General features: G+C 40.8%; 1 protein-coding gene across 1 annotated transcript in view; it reads left to right on the top strand.

The window, feature by feature from the left end:
* The window catches only part of LOC140689811 (gamma-aminobutyric acid receptor subunit gamma-3-like), a 149,563-nt gene that overhangs the window by 114,419 nt on the left and 12,305 nt on the right, over positions 1 to 22,839 (top strand). Inside the window, exon 4 of the mRNA XM_072951173.1 lies at positions 19,155 to 19,230. Within this exon, the coding sequence (XP_072807274.1) occupies positions 19,155 to 19,230 (76 nt within the window). The remainder of the gene's footprint in view (positions 1 to 19,154; positions 19,231 to 22,839) is intronic.

The raw sequence follows: 22,839 nt of genomic DNA, 5'->3' as shown, positions 1-22,839 counted from the left end.
GAGGGGGTGACTGCCTGGGTGAGTGGACTCCGGGAATGGTGCAGAAGCCTCTTTCCCCACTCAGTTGTGCTCAGTAAACCAGCAGGTGCAAAGTTATTTTTAACTGAGCTCCACCCCGTGGGTCTACACAGAACTGACGGTGTCTATTGAGACCAGCTTCCTGCATATTTGGAGCGACTCATGGACCCTGTGGGGACACGTCAGTTCATCAACTGTGGCATTTATAAAGATGAGAAACGTTTTAGAAAAAAAATACTTGCCACCCCAAAACAGTCCTCAAAAGAGCACAGAGGTTAAATCCAACGTGTCCCACTGACAGCTGGCTAGTGCCACTGACCTCTCCAGTAGAACTTTCCATGGTGACAAATGCTCTATATCTGATCCGGCCAATACAGCAGCTTTTAGACACATGTGATTATTGAGCACTTAAAATGTGACTTGTGTGACTGGGGAACTAAATGTTTAATTCTGTTCAATTTTAATTAATTTTAATGTAAATAACCAGATGCAGCTGGTAGATATCATATTGTAGAGTTCAAGGGTAGCATGGTTTAGCTTATGGTAGTGAAATCTGTGGTAATGGCTACAGAAGGAATGTAATTACTTAAGAATCATCCTCTTGCCAGCCCTCTGTGTACCTGGGATATTCTGTTATTTCTAGTTTTAAAAGGAGTATAATAGGACTCGGTAAATTTTGCCACTTTAATCAAAGCTTTTCACATTGCTCATATACTTGGATAAGTAAAAAGACCATACCTGTAAGCTGTATTTTAAACTGACCTCACTTCCAATGGCGATATAATGACACTGGCTTTTTCATTCGTGAGGCTAATAAACGCTATTGTATCTTTTACGTTTATTTGTGAAGATTTTGATGGCCAAAGTAAAAAGCAGGAAACTCTTTGAGAAAATTTTATGTCTTTGTAGTATTTCAAAAATAGAAACTTTGAGAGGAGAAAAAAATTCAATCACAATTACCTCCAGCAACATGGAATTTAGGAATGCTGGTCCGCAGACCTCTGCAAATGTTTCACGCAGTCTGTTGGTGAAAGTTGTATCTCCCTAGCAACGAAGCAGCAGGGAACACTTTTCCTTCCAAGGCAACTAGGCACGGACTGAACAGAACCACGGTTTGTTTTATTCTGTAGAATGAAACAACAAATCACATTTATTGAGCACTTGCCAAGTGTCAGACACTCTTCTCTGCAACTTACATGTATTAACTCCTTTTAATCCTTATAATACCATCACAGTGTTGTTTGCTATTATTATTCACATTTTGTAGTTGGATGAACTGAGAGAGAAGTTGGACAAGTTTCCGAAGGTTATAATACAAGTGAAGAACGAGGCTTCTAGCTCTGTAGCCCTGTTGACACACGTTCACTGATATATTTAGTCCCCACCATCTGATCATACTTGTACTAACTCGTGAGAGTATAAAACTGAAGAAAACCTTTTCCCCGTGCACCCTGTCTATTCAGAAAGACACATAAGTAAGTCAGAAGATAAAATATATTGTAAAAGGAGTGTTTGATGTGTTTAAGTTTTTGCATTTACAGCCCTGAGTCCCATATGCGTGTGTTTTTACCTCTTCAGCAGTCTGGTTCCTTTCCTTAAAGATCTGTCAATCAAGACTGTTGGTCAACAAGGTCTGGGAATGAGCTAGAAAATGCAGATTCCCAGGCACCACCCAGAGATGTTGATTCAGAATAGGTGAGGGGATGCCTTTGGGGTCTGGCTTCTTTCACGTAGCAAAGCGTGTTTGTTTGTTTTTCTTTAAGGGGAAGTGGTAATTTGGTTTATTTATTTATTTTTGTAAATAGAGGTACTGGGGATTGAACCCAGGACCTCTTGCATGCTAAGCACACGCTCTACCCCTGAGCTATATACCCTCCTCCCAGCAAAAAGATTCACCTGTATTCTTGAGTGAATTAGTGGTCCATTCTCATTTACTGCTGAGTCTTATTCCAGCTTATGGACCATCACAGCATGTTTATCCATGGCGGGGTGACAGGCATCGTGCCTGGTTACAGTTTGGAGCTACTATGAAAAAAAGTTACCACAAACATTTTCATGCAGGTTTTTGTGTCAGCAGACGCTTTCGGTTCACCCGGGTGAATGCTTAGGAGTGGGACTGCTTGATGTACAGTTAATTTTACAAGCTGTTGTTGTCCAGAGTGGTACTGTCATTTTGCATTTCCCCCAGTGAGAAATGAGATTTCCTGATGGCCTGCATCACTGCCAATGTTTGCTATTCTTTTGTTTGTTTTGCCATTCTAATAGATGTATATTGGTATCCCCTAATTTTCATTTCCCGAGTGACAAATAGTCAACCTTGTCAAATAAACATCTTCACCACCCTTATATTTTATTTGGCGAAGTGTTTGCTCGGATATTTTGCTCAGTTTTCAAAGCTGTGTACTTGATTTTCTTACAGATGAGTTTTAAGTTTTCTTTGTACGTTCTAGACACAAGTCCTTCATCATGTAAGTGACTTTTACAATGCTTTCTCCCAGTCTGTGGCTTGTCTTTTCACTTGTTTAACAATGGATTCCCCAGAGCTAAGATTATAATTTTAATAAAGTCCAGTTTCTCAGCTTTTTTCTTTTATAGATGAGGCTTTTGTTACTGTATTCAGATTTCCTCCCATTTATTTCGGTCTATGACCCATTTGTATAAAGTGTTAAGTATACATCAGTTCATTTCTGTGCATGTGAACGTCCAACTGTAACAGCACTGTTTATGACAACTGTCCTTTGTCCATGAATTTGCTTTAGCACCTATGTCAAAAATTAACTGACTATATATTTACAAAACAGAAACAGACTCACAGATACAGAAAACAGACTTACCAAAGGTTACCAAAGGGGAAAGAGGTTAGGGGGAGGAATAAATTAGGAATTTGGGACTAACATATACACATTACCATATATAAAATGAACAACAGGGACCTACTGTACAGCACAGGGAACTGTATTAAATATCATGTAATAACCTGTAGTGGAAAAGAATCTGAAAACGTATGTGTATATATATCAGTTATAAAACAGTTTATTGAGATTATATATATATGAAACAGTTTACTGAGATTTTATTTGGCTGTCATGCTTCTATAGATCATGCAGTGAAAAATTAACATCTTAAAAACAGTCTTCTCATCCACAAACATGCTATACTTTTTCATTTAGAAATTCAAAAATTTTTTAATTTAAAATAATTTTTTTTTCTTTCATCAGTGTTTTGAAGTTTTCAGTACACAAATGCAACACGTGTCCTGTTTGATGTGCACCTAGGTACTTGTGTGAGTGTGTATGTCTCTTGGAAGTCATTCTGTTTCATCATTTCAGATCCCAATTGTTCAGGCTGGTCCCCACCTACTTACTACAGATGACTTTTGTATATTGCTCATGTACAGAGGTGAACTTGCTAAACTAACATGAGCTCTAATAGCTTTTTTTTTGTAGTTTCTTTTGAATTTTCCATATACAATCATGCTGCCTGTTAATTAATACACTTTTATTTATTTTCCTTTCCTTTTTTCTCCTCCTTATCTCTTGGGCTAGAACTTCCAGGACAAGGTTGTTCCTGATTCTGATGGATGGGGGGAGGAGATGTTGCATCTTTCTTTTGTGGATAATCTTTATTAGGTTAAATAATTTTGTTTAATTCCATTTGCTTAGAGTTTTTCTTATGAATTGATATTGAATTGTATTGAGTGCCTTTTCTTCATCAATTAATAATGATCATATGGGTTTTCTAATTAGTCTGTTAATATAATGAATTACATTAATTGATTTTCAGGCACTGAGCCAATCTTGCATCCTGACAGGAACCCTACTTGATAATGACATGTTACCTTTTTATGTATTCCGTATCCAATTTGCTAACAATACTGTGTTGAAGAGTTTTACATCTATGGTCACGAGACATTTTGATCTTTGGTTTTCCTTCGTGTGATGTCTTTGTCTGGCTTGGGTGTTAGGGTAGCGTTAGCTTTATAAAACAGGCTGGGAACTGTTTTCTATTTTCTGGAAGAGGTTGTAGATAATTTATATTATTTTTCTCAACTATTTGGAAGAATTTGTGAGTGAAATCATATGGACCCAGAGTTTTCTTCCTTTTTCTGTAGGAAGAGAGAATATATTTAACTGAAAATTCTATTTATAAGAAATAGAGCACTATGCATATTCTCCCTTTTTTAAGTAAATTTTGATTGAATTTTATCTTTAAAGAATTAGTCAATTTTGTCTAATTTGTTGAATTTATGGTCACAGAATTGTTCATAGTATTTCTTATTTATCTTTTTAATGTCCATGAGGTCAGTATTAATGTCCCCCTTCTTATTTCTGATATCGGAAGTCTGTGGGGTTTTCTTTTTTTCTGTCAGTCTGGCTAGAATTTTATCAGTCTTGTAAAAATCTTTTTAAAGAACCAGCTTTTAGTTTCTTTTTTAATGTACTTTCTGTACCTTTGATTTCTCTGTATTTTCTTATGTTTTCTTTCAATAATTTCTACTCTAATGTTTATAACTCGCTGACTTCTGCTAGCTGTGGGTCTACTTGGTTCCTTCCTCCACTAGTTTCTAAAGGTGGATATTTAGATAACTGATTTTAGAACTTCCTTATTTTCTGTCATGTTTGCTCAACACTGTAAGTTGCCTTCTAACCACTGTCTTAGGGACAGCCCACTAAATCTGACATGTTATATTTTCATTTCCGTTAACGTCATTTTTTTTAAATCCCCTTGGGACTTCCTCTTTGATCCTTGAGTCATTTAAAGGTGTGTTGTTTACCAGTTTGAAGGTTTTTGAATACTCATTGATTTCTAGTGTAATTCTATTATGATCAGACATATACGTCACATGATTTCTGTTCTTGTAACCTTGTCGTGGGTTTATTTGGGCTTGTCTGGTATCCCAGACTACGGTCCATCACGGTGAGTGACCTGTGTGCCCCTGGGAAGAGTTCGCTGCTGTGGGTGTGTGAAGAGCTGGCGGGCAGTGCTTGTGTGACTGTGAAGAGGAGCCCCCCGCCAGCCCCCACGCCTGCCCTCTGCCAAGGCGGTTTAGGCCCTGCGCATGCTCCGTCCACCTGCGGAGGGTGCCCGTTTTCTAGTCCCTCTAGTGTTCTTACCACCTGGGCTTTCTTCTCCCCTCACTCGGCAAACGACGAGCCCTTTCCACAGAGGGACTAGCTTCCCATCATGTGAACATCTTATTCACTCATTTTGATCATTTTGTCACTCAGCAGATGTTTGTTGAGTGACTACTGTATGCCAGGCTGAGAATACCATCATGAACAAAAGAGAACAGAAAACCCCAGCCCTCAAAGAGTTTGTTTTGTGGTTCTGTTCTTTCATCCAAGCCTATGAGTAATTAGAAAAGGTACCCACAATTAGCCTGCCATCCTGCTCCACTTTCTAGACTTATGGCGGCAGTATCACAGGGCATCTGATGGTGATTCTGAAGCCCTCTTTACTAGGAAACGCACATGGGGAAAGACTGGGAGATGAACGCTGGTGACAGCTTCCTCTATGCTGAGCCCTGGGGAGACAGCTGGTAAAGGACTGCTTCTTTGTTTGCTATAATCTTGGGCCACTGCTGGCCACTAGACCCAAGGGCCTAAGGGGCACACCCCCTTAGTGGCAGTCACAAAATCAGGGGGTGTGTTGCAGCAGACATGTGTACAAGCTCCTTCCAGGGGGATGCTGGCGACCTGTGAAGGGCAGAGGGTCCACATGAAGATGGAGCCTGTCAGCCTTCCCCATCTCTGAAGAAGACTGCAGCTGGCCATCATCTCATGGTCCATTTTCCTGTAACAGTGTGAAGACACAGTTTCTCTCTGTGATTTATAGTCTCCTTCAAAAACAGCCAAACATCACCATCATTGGGGAGGAAGATATTTTCCTTTACCCTTAAGTTCTTCTGGCTGTTACCAAACAAAAGTTCATGTGTCCCACGCCCAATAAGGCCAAACAAACCGAAAGGCTGGAATTTGGAGCAGAGAAAGGTTAAGTGCAGGGCCAAGCAAGGAGGATGGAGAGCTCATGGTCAAAAAACCTAAACTCCCTGAGCCTTTCCAGGGAAAGGGATTTTATAGACAAAATTGGGGGGGGGCAGCAGCGTGTGTGACTTCCTTCTGATTGGTTGGTGGTGAGGTAGCAGGGCAGCGCTCCAGGAACCTTGTGCTCAGCCTGAAGTCGCCATCCCCCGCCTGGGTGGGGGCCTTACTTCCTGCAGAAGAACTCAGATATTGTTACGTCTATTTCTTGATGAGGAGCCAGGACCCTGCCTCAGGGCTGTGCTGTTATTTCCTGACTCTCTTCCCTTGTTTCTGAATCCCCTCCCTTCCCTGATTAGCAACAGTTTGACTCTGCCCTCTGGAACTCAGGGGAGGTCAAGGAGGCTGAATGAAACCTATTTCTTACAAACAAGAAATGGGAGACACAGAAAGAATTTGTACTGGGGAGGACCCCACAGGGTCCTGCTCTGTTTCAAGGCTGGTCTAATAATTAGACTGACATGAGACGGACTAACAGGAGGAAATGAAACAAAAGTTTAATGACACATATACATGGGCGAGACCCAGGAAAACTGAGTAACTCCCCCAAATGGCCTCATCTTGATGCAGGAAAACGGATGTGGGCATGAGGAGGGCCGTGTCCCAGGTCCCGGCTGAGCCTCTGAGACGTGCCCTGCCAGGTGTGGGTCCTTGACAGTGCAGGAAAGAACTCAAGTGCAAGCCACTGTTGAGTAAAGGTAGATTTATTTAGAGAGATACACACTGCATAGAGTGTAAGGCAAGGGAAAGGCAAGGAAAGAGGTGTGGGAGTTGGGTGCTCAGATTAAAGTAAAAGTAGGCACACATTCCACGGACAGTGCGGGCCGTCTCCAAAGAGGAGGGAGCGATAAAGGGCGCTAGACGTGGTGTTGCCAGTTTTTATGGGCTCAGTAGTTTCACAGGCCTACAGATGGGACCATTCCAACTGCCCTGGGGAAGGGGCTGGGATTCCCAGGAACTGGGCCACAGCCACTTTTTGACCTTTTATGGTCAGCCTGGGAGCTGTCATGGCCCCTGGGGGAGTGCCATTTAGCAGCTATTATTACAGTGAGTGTATTTTGAAGCTCAAGGTGTTAGAGCAGGCAGTTAGCTAGATATGAGCCGTGAAAGGGGGACGCAGGCCAAATGGCAGAAATTGGGCAGAAAAGAGGGGCACAGGCCAAATGCAGGAAATCCTGCATCATGTCAGCACCAGGGGTCCCTGGGCAGAGAAAGAAAAGCAGGAACCTCTGGGCTGATACACAATCACACATTTTGGGGTGGCAAGCAGCCTGGAGGCCAACAAAGAAAGGTGGGAAAAGGCTGGAATCTCCAGCCAAACGTAACCTTCTGTTCATTATGCCCTCATTTCAATAAAATTAGCCTTGCAAATTAGAACTACCCATCATACATCGACACCATGACACTTCTGATCCAAACTAAATAAGGACAAAAATCCCTCCTCCCTTTGGGAAGGTGGAATTGGGATGATATTCAGGGAATAAGACCCCAAACCCTTCCCTCCCCAATGAATATTCTGCCCTCTCATTTTTACATCTTATGCAACAAACTTGCCAAAGAAACTCAGGGCAGCTGCTTGCTTAAGACTGCCCGCTCTCCCTTTGAGAGTGCACTATCCATCCCTTAATAAATCCTCTCTTTACTTTCTTAACCTCTGTGTCTTGTCTCTGAATTCTTTCTGGGATGGGACAAGAACCTGACACCAGCTACATCTATAAACTCCCAATAAAGGTCTATTGGGAGTTAAATCTTCCACCATCTCGGTGATAATTGCTGTGTCTTCCTTTTAATGGCTGTGCCCTGCCCCCTCCCCTCCTGTCTCATTATGAGAGTAGATCTCATATTAATACCACATAGAAAAAAACACAAAGGAGCAGAGGAACTTTTTGGAGGCTATCTTGACCTTCGTGATGGTTCCACAGGTGTATCCATATGTCCAAACTGATCAAATTGTATGTTAAATATGTGCTGCATTCTGTGCCTCAATAAAGCTGTTAACAATAACAGGGGTATCTTTTGTAGGCCAAATCTGCACAGTATCTGCTCAAATTTCCTAAAACTGCTCTAAAAAAATAAAATCTAGTGTTTTTTAAAAAAATGATCCAATGGTCCCAAGTAGATGCAAGGGAAAAGTCAAGTCAGAGGCAGACAGTCAAAAAGTGAGAAAACAGCGTGCACCAGAAATGAAGATGTGAGAAACCAGTTCTGGAGACAGAGGGTAATAAAGTGCAGTTAAAAAAAGCTCAAGACTGAGGGAAAAAACTGCACTGAATAGGAGGGAAATAGTATAAAAATAGCACAGAATATGGAAAGAAAAGCTTGTTCTTGCAAGCTGACTGCCTTGTAATCTCAGGGGGAAAGCTCATAGTACAAGTATATATATATCTGCTCTTCAAAGAGTTTTCCATCTCAGAGGCTCCTTTGAAATGCAACTTCCTATTTAGAAGCCTGGCTTTTCACATTTTCCTCTGATACCTGGTCCTGTTTGTGGCAAATGAAACCTACTGTGTACAGCTGGAAGACACTAGAGGCAAACATAAGTTTGCTGTTTTTCTGCAGAGAAAAACATGCACAGTGTTTTTCCTGTTGAGCAAGAAGTGTCAGCAGGATGGGAGAGGGCATTGTAACTCATAGCACAGCCTCCAGCATCACAGGCTGCTTTCCAGGTTTTAGACTATTTCAACCATTGATTGGACAAAGATCATTTGGAGAATGACACAGGTCAACTAAAAAGGATCCTACTAAACATAGCACTATTGAACTTAGTAGAAGGTGTAGGGAAAGTGGACACATGGTATAGAGTAACAAATTATTTGTTGAGCACTTATTATTTGCCACGACTCACTCTGCCAAATGTATGTCACATCAACCCTGAGAAGTAGACACTATGGTTAACCTTTCTTTAATCATGAGGAGATGGACTTTGAGAGACAGACACACTGACCATCACATAAGAGCGGAGAGCCGAGATGAGATGTCAGCATCCCACAGCGTCCCATGCGGTCCTCAGTGATGGTGCCTGCAGATGAAGGATGCTCGCTGTGCACTGTGGCTTACAGCTACTATTTCTGGTCCATAAAAGTCTTTGTAAAGCAAGGGCTTATTCTTGCTTTACTGATGCAAAATCCAAGTCTAAATAACTGATAAGCTTATCCAAGGTCACATGGTTAATAAGGAGACAAGTCAGAATCTGAACACAAGCCAACTGGACTCCAGAATGGAAGGGATCCTTGTTTGTTCTGTTTTGATTAATATAGTAATATCATCATGGGTACGAAGCTTCCAATACATCACTGACTGGCTGTTGATGCTGAGCACATATTCGTGCTCTTTTCTTTCTGCTTGTAGACAAGTAGGTCATGTACCTCTAGTGTTCTATCTAGAGTTGGCCAAACAAACAAACAGAAAAAGTCGTTGAACAGTTAAGCATGGTGAATCTAACATTCCTCTTCAGTTTGTCTCCCAGAGGATGTTCTATCAAGTAAACTTAATCAATGGTTTATTCATCACTTTTTTTTTTTGGTACATGAAAAAGCAATTGTCTGCAAGAGAGAACTTGGGAATTGGTAAAGGAATTTTAATTTCCTGAGAGTTAGATCTCAGAAAGAAATGGCTTCAGGAAGCCAAGAATTCACAACTGGTAAAACTGTCACTATATGCAGATGACATGATACTACACATGGAAAACCCTGAAGTCTCCACACAAAAACTACTGGAGCTGATAAAAGAATTCAGCAAGGTAGCACGGTGCAAGATTAACATACAGAAATCAGTTGCATTTCTTTACACTAACAATGAAATATCAGAAAAGGAAAGTAAAAAAAAAAAAAAAACAACCCTTTTAAAACCACATCCCCCCAGATAAAATACTTAGGAATAAATCTGAGCAAGGAGGTGAAAGACATATATGCAGAGAATAACAAAACATTGATTAAGGAAATTAAGATGATGTAAAGAAATGGAAAGATATTCCATGCTCTTGGATTGGAATAATTAATATTGGTAAAATGGTCATACTACCCAAAGCAATCTATAGATTTAATATGATCCCTATCAAATTACTCAGGACATTTATCACGGAACTAGAACAAACAATCCTAAAATTTATATGTAATCACAAAAGACCCAGAATTGCCAAAGCATTACTGAAGGAAAAGAATGACGCTGAGGATTAACCCTCCCAGACTTCAGACAATACTACAGAGCTACAGTAATCAAGACAGTATGGTACTGGCATAAAAACAGACATGTGAGTCAATGGAACAGAATGGAGAACCCAGAAATAAACCTACAGACCTATGGTCAACTAATCTTCAACAAAGGAAGCAAGAATCTACAATGGAGAAAAGACAGTCTTCAGCAAGTGGTATTGGGAAAACTGGACAGCAGCATGTAAATCAATGAAGCTAGAACACTCCCTCACACAAAAATAAACTCAAAATGACTTAAAGACTTAAACATAAGACAAGACACTATACACTGCCTAGAAGAAAACATAAGCAAAACACTTTCCAACACAAATCTTACCAATATTCTCCTAGGAAAGTCTACACAGGCAATAGAAATAAAGCAAAAATTAACAAATGGGACCTAATTAAACTTACAAGCTTTTGTGCAGCAAAGGAACCCATAAGCAAAACAAAAAGACAACCCATGGAATGAAAGAAAATATTTGCAAAAGATGAGACTGACAAGAGCTTAATTTCCAGAACATAAAAGCAGCTCATATGACTTAATAAGAAAAAAACAAACAACCCAATCCATAAATGGGCAGAAGACCTAAACAAGCAATTCTGCATTGAAGACATACAAATGGCCAATAGGCACATGAAAAAATGCTCAATATCACTAATTATCAGAGAAATGCAAATCAAAACTACAATGAAGTATCATCTCACACCACTCAGAATGGCCATCATTCAGAAGTCTACAAACGATGAATGCTGGAGAGGGTGTGGAAAAAAGGGAACCCTCCTACATTGTTGGTGGGAATGTAGTTTGGTGGAGCCATTATGGAAAACAGTATGGAGATCCCTTAAAAAACTAAAAATAGACTTACCCTGTGATCCAGCAACCCTACTCCTGGGCATAGGTCTGGAGGAAACTTTAATTTGAAAAGACACCTGCACCCCAATGTTCATAGGAGCACTATATACAATAGCCAAGACTTGGAAACAACCTAAATGTCCATTGACAGAGGACTCGATAAAGAAGATGTGGTATATTTATACAATATACTCAGCCATAAAAAAGAACAAAATAATGCCATTTGCAGCAAAATGGGTAGGCCTGGAGATCATCATTCCATGTGAAGTAAGCCAGAAAGAGAAAGAAAAATACCATATGATAGTACTCAGATGTGGAATCTTGAAAAACAAAACAAAAAAAAAGACACAAATGAACTTATTTGCAAAACAGAAACAGACTCACAGACATAGGAAACAAACTTATGTTACCAAGGGGAAAAAGGATGGGAAAGGATAAATTGGAAGTTTGAGATTTGCAGATACCAACTAATATATATAAAATGGATAAACAAATTTCTATTGTATGACACAAGGAACTGTATTTAATATCTTGTAGTCACCTAGAATGAAAAAGAATATGAAAAGGAATATCTGTATGTATATCTATGACTGAAGCATTATGCTGAACACCAGAAATTAACACAACATTGTAAACTGATTATACTTCAATAAAATTAATAATAATAAATTTTAAAACTCCAAGAAGTTTAGATTTTAAAAAAAATGAATCCACCGCTGGACTATCTACACTGAACCTACCAATTAGTTCTACCATTTATATTGTCAGTAGATTAGAACCCCGGGGTCCTGCTTGGTCTTTGTGTGACCTGGAAGGAGTCTCAGAACGAATTTAACTTACCCCCCGAATTTTTCAAGTGAGAACAACTGAGATCCTGTAAAGTAAAATATCTAGCTAAGTTCACTTGTTTTGAGGTGGAAATGAGAACACAGAATCCCTCTTCTCTTGTATTCCACCCAGTTTTCAGCCTGATGTCCAGGGATGGCCAGCACTGGCGTTTCCATGGGCTCAGAGGTCAGCTGCTCCGAAGTGCGTGTGTGATGAAATCCGACTGCCAGTGTGTGGAGCAGTGTGGGTCTGGGAAGGGCCCGCCCCCGCCCAGCACCCTGCCCTCCCCTGCGGTAGAGGGACTGTTCCTCCACTTACCCTTGGATGTGCTCTCACACCCACTTTGATGCAACTGAGAGGAAGTGATTTAACCCTTGTGGATATCACCCACCTTCCAGCACAAAGTCAGAGGCAGAATCTTGGAAACTAACGTTCAGGGACCGTGTCATATTCAAGGCAGCAGCCTAGCACTTCTCACACCTACGTCACCTTGTTGAATCCCGCTAACGACGTTGTGCGGGGTAGTGTGTAATATGACTGCACCACGGGGGAGAAACAGGCTCACAGAAGGCCAGTGACTGTTTTTCGCTGTCGGGAGATGAATGGATGGAGGTCCGTGGCTCCAACGCCCAGGCATCCTGAGCAGTGTTTCGTTAGAGCAATAACCTCATGTTGAAGCAGCCCAAAAACAATTCCTTTTCCCAAGTACGTGATGTAGAGCCAAGGCCGTTGAAGATTTTTCTTTTCTTTTTCTAATTAGAGGGAGGATGTTAGAAAATAAAACTGCAAAACGGAAACCCAAGCTGGTAAGACTATGGAAAAATGGATGCTCAGGCTGCACTTATATATCTACAGTCAACACGCAGAGAGGCTAGATTAATAGAGCAGAGTGGGATGGTGATTACCCTGGTAACGAAATCTCCATTAAGCCCTGCTCGAGGAGAAAATGAGACGCTCCAACATCTGTCAAGTTCAACCAGAGTTCATTGAGCGTAGAAAGTGTTACATGCTCTTTTTTTTTTTTTAATTGGCGGTAGCAGAATAAACACAGATCACCTAGTGTCTGGGAGCTCAGAGGCTCAGAGCTCGCATCAGGGTCCAGGGAGCGACGCGGAGTGACCCAGCGGTACCCACACATCCTCCCCGCAGCCAATCAGAATTATTCCCATGAAAAAGTAAACCATCGCCTGAAATTCCACCGTTTCACTAAACCAAATTTAGCCCCCCGTTTCAGACTGTTGAAGGAGCTTGTTAGCCCTGGGGTTGGCTTCAATAATCAAAGCCATCTGGCCTTTTTTTTAATTGTCCTTTTTGTCTAACTAGATGGAGAGGTGGTCTCCATCAAAGTTAGTTTTTCTTACCTTCTTGGGCAGAACAGTTTAAGCAAACCCCCTCACATGAAAAGAACAGTGGTTCTATCCTTGTGTTTACTGACGCCTCACCCCCAGCCTCACTGCTGTTTACCTGTCAGCATCCACTGTCGGTTTGGTAAAATCTTACCAGACTTACCATTTTTAAAAATTGAAATATATTTGACCTATAACATTGTGTAAATTCATAGTGTTCAACATGTGTTTTTTTCTTTATTTCAAACAACTTTTTTTGGAGTATAGTTGATTTACAATGTTGTGTTAGTTTCTGGTGTACAGTAAAGTGATTCAGATATAGATATAGATATACACACATACCCTTTTTCATATTCTTTTCCATTATAGTTTATTACAGGATATTGAATATAGTTCCCTGTGCTATACAGTAGGACCTTGCTGTTTGTTTTATATATAATAGTTTATAATTTATCCCTCCTCCCACTTCCCCCCCTGGTAACCGTAAGTTTGTTTTCTATGTCTGGGAGTCCGTTTCTGTTTTGTAAATAAGTTCATTTGTTTCATATTTTAGATTTCGCATATGAGTGATATATGATATTTGTCTTTGTCTGACTTACTTCACTTAGTATGATAACCTCTAGGTCCATCCTACAACGCATTGATTTGATACATTTATGTATTGTAATATGACTGCCAATGTAGCAATAATTAACACCTCTATTATATTATATAATTTTCATTTCTTTTTAGCGGTTGGAGTAATTAAGTTCTACACTTCTAGCAAGTTTGATGATTGTAATATAATATCATTGTCTATATTCACTATACTGTGTATTAAGTCTTTAGGGCTTGTTGCAGTTTATGCCTGGAAACAACACCCCTCCTGGCCCTCCATTCCCTAGTCCCTGGTAACCACCGTGTCACTCTGTTTTTATGAGTCTGGCTTTTTTCGGTACCACGTATAAGTGACACTATACAGTATCTGTCTTTCTCCCTCTGACTCATCTCACGTAGCATAGCATGATCACAAGTTACAGGATGTCCTTCTTTCTCATGGCTGAATAATATTCCACTTGACTCACATGAACATAAAAAGATGCTCAACATCACTAATCATAAGGAAAATGCAAATCAAAACCACGATGAGATTATCACCTCACACCTGTTAGAATGGTCATTATCAAGAAGTCAAGTGTTGGAGAGGATATGGAGAAAACAAACTCCTTGGGCCCTGTTGGTAGGAATGTAAATAGTTCAGCCACTATGGAAAACAGTATGCAGGTGCTTCAAAAAGTTAAAAACAGATCTACTATATCACCATACTTTTAAAGGCATATAGACACATAATTGTACCCACTAGAAGTAGTGTTTTGTGTTGTTTGCTTTTTTTAGACACCATTTCGCACTGTTTTTTTCACTCAATAGTATGTTTTGGGATTTGTTCATTCCATAAAAATCGACCCTATTATGTCCAACTGCTACAGTATATTCTCTAGTATGCATTGTCCATTCCATTATTGGTAGTACCTCCCAATTTTTCTTACTGTTCACAAACAATGCTCTGAAAACCACCCTTGGCCATGCCTGCTTGTCTGTGTTGGGTTTCCTTATGATCGTATGGTAGATTCACACGGCATCAGTTTCATCCTGCCCCTGCCGTGCCTCTCGGCAGGCAAAGCACATCCCCTGTCCCATCACGTGGTGATCACCACATCCAAGTGGATGCTCTGCTCGTGGCAGTTTGGTCCAGCTCTACCTGTTGCCTTGGGAACAACACATCTGAGATCAGGGCTGCTTCCCCACCTGTGGCTCTAGAATAGCAGCACACGGAGAGAGGACCAGAGCTGACCTGCAGCCCCGCCATGGGGTGACGGAGAAAGAGATGTTTATGGTTATCCCATGCTGAGATACTACATTCATTCAAAGCCATGCACAGCAGAAGCTGAAAAGCACAACTGAATTCTGAGAAGTAGAAGGGTTGAGTCATAAGTTTAAGTTGATTCCACAAATATTTTGAGATGGATATTTTGAGCCTCATGTTCTAGATTCTGGAGATGAGAGCAGTGAATAGCAGTGAAGAAAGCCAAGTTCCCACTCTCAGGTTGCTTACATTTTGTGCATATCATAAAAATTTCAAATTTTAAGAGACACTGCCAAGTTGCCCTCCTCCCTATTTATTTATAAAGAGAAAATGAGGAAATGAAGGGTCCTTACTCTTTCCAGCTTGCTTCTCTTCTGTTCTCCAGTCGTCGAAGAAATGTTTTCACCCTGATCATGGACTCAACGAAGCTGGATTTGCACTAACCCTCGCCCTGTGGACACTGGCAGACAGTCCAACCACTGGTACTCAACTGGCAACATCATCTTCCAGCTTAGCTTTGCTTTGACCCCTCAGCATAAAGGGATGGCTCTGGCTTTACTCACACGCCAGGGACAAATGGGACAAATGGGATTATGGAAGGTCATGGTGACAACAGCACATAGCCCAGGATGGGAGCAGACCTTTCTGTGGTTACATCACCAAAAGGGACCATAGAGCTGATGAGGCTCAGCATGGTGGAGAGAGTGGAGTGAGCAGAGGGAGAGCAGCTGGTCCTGGATGGTAGCGTTGGCACCTGGAGCCCATGGGTCCCACCGTGGGAGAGATGCGGGGGTAGGGGGAGGAAGGGGAGAAGAACCTGACTCCAGGGCTCAACTTCCCCAGGCAGAGTTGCACCTCAGATGTGGCAATATCCCCTTGCCATCGTCCTGAAGTCCTGGCAGCTGTGGACACAGTCTCGGTCCCTGCACATCCCCTGAGTCACACATCGCTCGCCAGTCCTTTCTCTTCTGTTCTCTTCAACACCTAGTGTCCTTCTAAGGAGGTGGCCTTGTTCTGAAGTACTCAGTGAGGCTTCTCATGCCTTTTTTTTAATATTTAATTATTATTGTATTTTTTAGTAGGGGGTAATTAAGTTTATTTGTTTTTAACGGAGGTGCTGGGGATTGAACCCAGGACCTCCTGCAGGCTAAGCGTGTTCTCTACCACTTGTGCTATACCCTCCCCAAGCTCCTGGCGTCTTGATGGACAACTGTTGTCAAAGCCTTTTTTAGAGGGACTAGGACCAGCTACCTGCCTCCGAGAAGGCACTGGTTCCCTGGAATTTCCATCCAGCCAGTCTCCTCTATTCTTAGTGCTGCCTGCCTCTGCTTTGCTGGGTCCCTCTGGGCTCCAGTCTGTTCTTGGCAACTTCCTCTAACTCCTGTCCTCCCCAAACCTAGTTTCTGTATCTGCTCTGGGGTCTGTGTCACTGAGTCCTCGTGCTTCCTCCCAGCCAGTGCCCAAGTTTGTAACCAACATGCCCACGTGCTCTTGAATTGCTTGAATACCAATGTCTTTGGAAAAATACCTACAGGGGTCTTGCTTTTGAATCCTACTCTGGGCTTAGAAAGAGCACACCCTCCAGCAGTCAGCCGCAACCACACAGGCACAGTAGCAAACATGTACACGATGATACAATGCGTACTCTTTGCACGTACTAGTCTAAGAATTTTACATATATTTATCATCACACACCCCTATGAGTTATCTCCTTTTTAAAGGTGAGGAAATTGAAGCACAGAGAAGTTAAACACCTAACCCAAGGTCACACAGCTATTCAAAAGGCATCCTTGAAAGGAAGCCAAGAAACTCCTAGGTGATACAGTTCTGGAGACAGAACTAATTTGTTTCCACCAAATGAAAGAATTTCCTAATTAACATCATTGAAGATTGCTTACAAATTTTAAAGGTGTATGAGCCCAAATGTGTTCCTACATTACCATAATTTCTGAATATATTTTCTGGAAAAGTAATTTGAATGAAGTTTACTCTCAATTTAAAAACAAAATAAAAAGATAATCTCAGTTCACAGTCTGGGCTCAACCTTGCCTTTACATGGAATATTAAGGAGGCAAATAATGCAGTGGTGAAAACTAAGGCATAAAACCACAGAATTTGCTAATTCCTTGATTGTAAGGAGTGAGGGTGAGGTGGCAGTAGAGAATGACTCCCATGTTTCTGGTTTAGATCGAACCTCCGGTACTTGCAAGAGAGCAGGCTAATGGAAAGGCACAGTCCCTGACTTTGGGGGTAATAAGCTGAGTGACTTGGCATTGAGTTTTGGCTCCCTGGGGACTGTGAGTGAATGCACGGTGCCGTCAGGACCGCCTGCTGCATGGACCGTGCAAGTGCTCAGTTTGAGCCCTGGGAAGTTGGGAAGTCAGGTTCCAGCCTGTTTCTAGGCCTCAGAGCTTCCCCTGTCTGCCTGTGACCAGGGAAAGGCATCAAACATGGGACCAGCATTTTCCCACCTGTAATGTGGTGATACAGTAAGTCCTGCTTCATAGAACCAGGAATCACCAACATATGGGCCAGTGAACAGTAGAGTGAAGCTTGAGTGAGCCTTGGTAAAGCCCATGTGAACACAGCTGTAGCAGACGTAGCTGCAGCATCTCCTGGCAGCCCTCCTTGTCCCCAGAGAATCCCATAAGGCCATTGATGGATGGCCCCTTTCAAGGACACAGATGGTCCACCAAGAGAGGACTTGGTGACACTCTAGATCCCTACGTCTTAGGGCTCTCCTTAGTGAAGGGTTTTAGATTTTACTTTGTTTTAGGTAAACTGATTCTTCCAATATATATCAAAAATCTTACAAACTAGACAACAACAAAATAACGGAGTGGAAACACCAACTCGCCTGTGTCCTCGACTTTCAGAAATAACTTCCAAAGCTGGAAAAGTGTTTTCCATGTCCGTGAGAGTGTGGACTTTGCGGTCTGCAACACCCAGCTGCGTGGGGAGGTGCTCCTGCTGCCTCAGGATACATGATTGAAATGGGGTGGGTGGAACAGGATGAGAAATTCTCACTTGTTTCAAAATAAAACAGCAACCATCTAGAGAAATTATTTCTACAAACACATCCTACTTCTAGGCTTGGAATGCCTGACAGCCCACTTAACTATTTTGTTGTTGGTTTTGTTTTGGTGGGAGGGGTAGGTAATTAGATTTATTTATTTTTAGGTTCAAACTCCAGGACATTGTGCATGCTAAGCATGTGCTCTACCACTTGAGCTATACCTGCCCGCCCCCCCAAGGGTTTAAAATGAATCACAGTTTGAATTTGTTTTCACCCCGTCAGGTTGATGATTTGGCATAGAGGGAGATGGGTGTGATTGATTCAGCTCCACAGACAGAAAGCAAGATTTAAAAAAAAATGAGGCCATAATGGAAAACTAATTACAGTAGCAAGGAGAGATTCGTCTTTGCTGCAAAGGCATGTTGTCCCTTTATTTGGCCGCGCTGGAGAAATTATTAGACAAAAAGAGAAATTAAAAATGGTGGCACCCAGGGCACATTCAACTGGGGTCATTTAAGACATATACATAACATCTTGGCTGGGAAGAGAAATTGGGGAAGACCTATCTAGTTACAGACTTCCTGTCACATCCAGAAAGCGGCAGTTTATGGGGGAAGGGTATAGCTCAATTGGTAGAGCGCATGCTCAGCACGCAAGAGGTCCCAGGTTCAATCCCCGGTACCTCCTCCAAGCGGAAATCAATGAAGAAACCTAATTACCTCCCCTCTGAATACAGAAAGGGGTAGCTTAGCAGTGCAGCACCGGGGCCCAGATTCCCTGATTCCTGGTCTCATTTGATTTCCAGTGACCAGGCTTTATTTTTATTTATACTTCCTGTCCTCCAGTTCAAATGCGCAACTTCTCTGTGCAGCATCCTTTGGCCCCTCTGGCCTGGAAGTGCTCTACCCATTTCTGACTCCCATGCCTCCACCCTCTGGTAGGCTCTGGTGGTGACACTGTACTTCCTTCCATCATTTTCGCTCAGCTGATGGCTTTTTTCTGTTGGGCCCAACCAGGTGACCAGGATGGAAGTTTACTGCTGCTTCTTGGAGATACTGGGAAAAAGGAAACAAGCCGGGCTTACTCCAGAAGGTGAGAAGTAGCATTTATTTTAAGAATTAAAAGACCCTGCCCATTGCTCACTGGAAAAGCTGTAGCATACTGTGGCTGAGTGTAATTCCACATCAGTAAAACCGCAGGCGTCTACTCTTTCTGTTTAAAAAGTGTAATTTCCAAAAGGAGTCATCTCCTTGAGTTACTCCATTTTATGATAAGTCTACATTTAATTTTCAATAATGGAAAAGAGAAACAGAGCTCCAAATGTAAAGGGATTTTACACAATCCAGGCTGCGTTTAATTATAAATACCAGTAGGTATAACAGCAAGGCACTGAGCAGCCAGGTGGCTGTGAAACTTAGTTACCATGGCAACAGCGCAATTACAATGATGGGAGGTCATGCGACTGTTCCGGGTGGGCCTAGAAAGTCTGCAAAAGGAGGATAATTGAATGGCCTTTAGTGACCGCTTCAGAACATAGGTAGAAAAATCATCTCTGTGAGATAGGGGAGGGGACTCCCTTACTTTTTTGCTGCAGGGCAGATAGAGTTGTAGAGTTGCAGTTCCATTTATTTATTTTATGGGTGAAGGAGGAGGAGTTGGCAATGACCTTTTTGTTCCAGCTTTATTGAGATAGAACTGGCATGCAACACTGTATTAGTTTCAAGTGCACAAAGTAATGATTTGCATAAGTGTGTATTGCCAAATAAGCACCACGAAAATCCTACTTAACATCCAGCACCTAACTTGGCTACAAAGTGTTTTTCTTGTGACGAGAACTTTTAAGATCCACTCTCTTAATTAATATAGTAGGCTGTTTTATTCTCCAGAAATCCATGATCAATGAACCATAACCAATATATGAGGATCAAAACAGTGATTTTTTTTCAGAGAATATGTGTTTCCCTCAACCCCCATCACCGTGCTAACAAGTATGGAGTAAAAATAACAGTGGAATACAACTTGGAGAGCTGCAAGAGATACTCTCTCTTTTTTAATTAAAAAAACTGGGGGGTGGGGGCATGGTAATTAAGTTTTTGTTTATTTATTTATCTTTAATGGAGGTGCTGGGGATTGAACCCAGGACCTTGTGCACGCTAAGCACACACTCTACCACTGAGCTCTACCCTCCCTACCAGGAGACACAGTGATTTTGGGGAATTTGAGTCTTCTAAGGAATTGGTCTACATCATATCAGTTTTCAAATTTAAGGCCACAATGCTGATTGTGGTATTCTGTTGTTATTTCTTTAATGTCTGTGGGAGTGATGTTGATGCTGCCTGCTTGAGTCATGATATTGCTAACTTGTTTTTTCTTTATGAGCCCCGCTAGAGGTGTACCAATTGTACTGACCCCCTTTGAGAACAAGCTCTCTATTTTTGTTTCTGTTTTTTTTCTGTTCTGTTTTCAATTGTATTGACTTGCTCTAATTTGTACTGTTTCATTATGTCTGCTTGCTTTAGCTTTAATTGTCTCTTTCCTTGTCTTTTTGTGGCCTGATAGCTCAGTTATATTTAATCACTAAATAATATTCTGTTGTATGGATATGCCACAGTTTATCCATTCACCTAGTTAAGGACATCTTGGTTGCTTCTAATTCTCAGCAATTATGAATAAAGTTGTTAAAAACATCCATGTGCAGGCTTTTGTGCAGACATAAGTTTTTAACTTACTTGGAGTTAAATATACCTAGGAGAGCAATTGCTGGATCATATGGTAAGCATATGTTTGATTTTGTAAAAACACTGCCAAACCATTTTGCATTTCCACCAGCGGTGAATGGGAGCATTTGTTACCGTACATTCTTGTCAGCATTTAGTATTGTCAATGTTTTGAATTTCAGCACTCTAATAGGTATACAGTGTTATCTCTTTGTTATTTTAATTTGCAATCTCTGGTGACTTATGATGCTGAGCATCTTTGCATGTGTTTCTTTGTCATCTGTGCATCTTCTCTGGTGAGACGTCTGTTCAGATCTTCCCCTCATTTTAAAAATTGGGTTGTTTTCTTATTGTTGAGATTTAAGAGTTTTTCATCTACTTTGGATACCAGTCCTTTATTGGATGGGCATTTTGCAAATATTTTCTCCAAATCTGAGGCTTGTCATTTTACTCTTTGAACAATGTTTTTTGCAGATCAGTTTTTCATCTTAATGAAATCTAACTCGTGGGTTTTTTTCTTTTGTGGATTATGCTTTTGGTGTTGTATCTAAAAAGTCATCACCATAAGTAGATACATACATACATACATACATAAAAAATAAAAAGTCATCACCACAAATAAGTAAATACATAAAAAAATTAAAAATCATCACCAGTCCCAAGGTCACCTAGATTTTCTCCTCTGTTATCTTCTCAGAATTTAATAGTTTTGTGTTTTACAGTTAGGTCTATGATCTATTTTAAGTTAATCTTTGTGTAAGGTTTGTGTGTAGATTTTTTTGCACGTGCTTGCTATTTGTTGAAAAGATTATACTTCCTCTATTAAATTGCCTGTGCTCGTTTTCAAAGACCATATTTATGCAAGTCTTTTTCTCGGCTCTCCATTCTGTTTCATTGATCTACTCACCTGCTCTTTCACTAAGACGCACCATCTTGATTACTGTAGCTTTGCAGTAAGTCTTGACGTTGGGTAACGTCAATGCGCTCTTAAGTTGTTCTCCTCCAATAATGTGTTGCCTATCCTGGGTCTTTGCCTTTCCATGTAAACTGTAGAACCTGCTTGTCGGTGCCCACAAAATAACTTGCTGGGATTTAGGAGACGATTGCATTGAATCTATAGATCATGTTAGGAAGAACTGACATTTGACAATATTGACTTTTCCCTTTCATGCACTTGAAATATCTCTATTTATTTCAATTTTTTAAATGTGTTTCAGTAGAGTTTTGTAGTTTTCTTCATAGAAATCTTGTATATTTACTTATAAATCTTGTACATATTTTGCTAGCTTTATATCTATTTCTTTTGGGGGGAAGGTTGCCAAAGTGAATTGTATTGTGTTTTAAATTTCCAACTAATTGTTCATTGCTGGAATGTAAGAAAACAATTGCCTTTTGTATGTTAACCTCATGTCCTACAATCTTTCTGTAATCTCTTTCTAGTTCCAGGAATTTTTCTGATGTTGACACTTCAGGGTTTTATGTATAGACAATTATGTCATCTGTGAACAAATAGTTCTATTTCTTTTTTTGCAACCCTTTTCTTGTCTTATTGCATTAGCTAGCTTTTCCAATATGATGTTGAATAGGAGAGGTGAGAAGAGATACCCTTGCCTTGTTTCTGATCTTAGTAAGAAATCATCTAGTTTCTCACCATTGAGTATGACATTAGCTGTAGAATTTATAGATGTACTTTTTACATTTGAGAAAATTCCCCTCTCTTCCTAGTTTGCTGAGAGTTTTTGTCATGAATGAGTGTTGGATTTTATCAGATTTTTTTTGTGTATCTATTGACATGATCATATTATCTCTGCTGATGCAATGGATGACATTTACTGTTTTCCAAATGTTGAAATGTTGAAAATATTGCATATCTGGGGGGAAAAAAATCCCATATGGCCATTACATATAATTCTTTTAAACATTATTGAGTCCAGTTTACTAACAAATTTTTTTTTAGGATTTTGCTTTTCATTCTCTTTTATTT

This window comes from Vicugna pacos, chromosome 27 (assembly GCF_048564905.1).
Source record: "Vicugna pacos chromosome 27, VicPac4, whole genome shotgun sequence".
NCBI classification, from domain to species: Eukaryota; Metazoa; Chordata; class Mammalia; order Artiodactyla; family Camelidae; genus Vicugna; species Vicugna pacos.
Note: the sequence above shows the minus strand (reverse complement) of the source record. Positions and strands in the feature narration are given on the sequence as shown.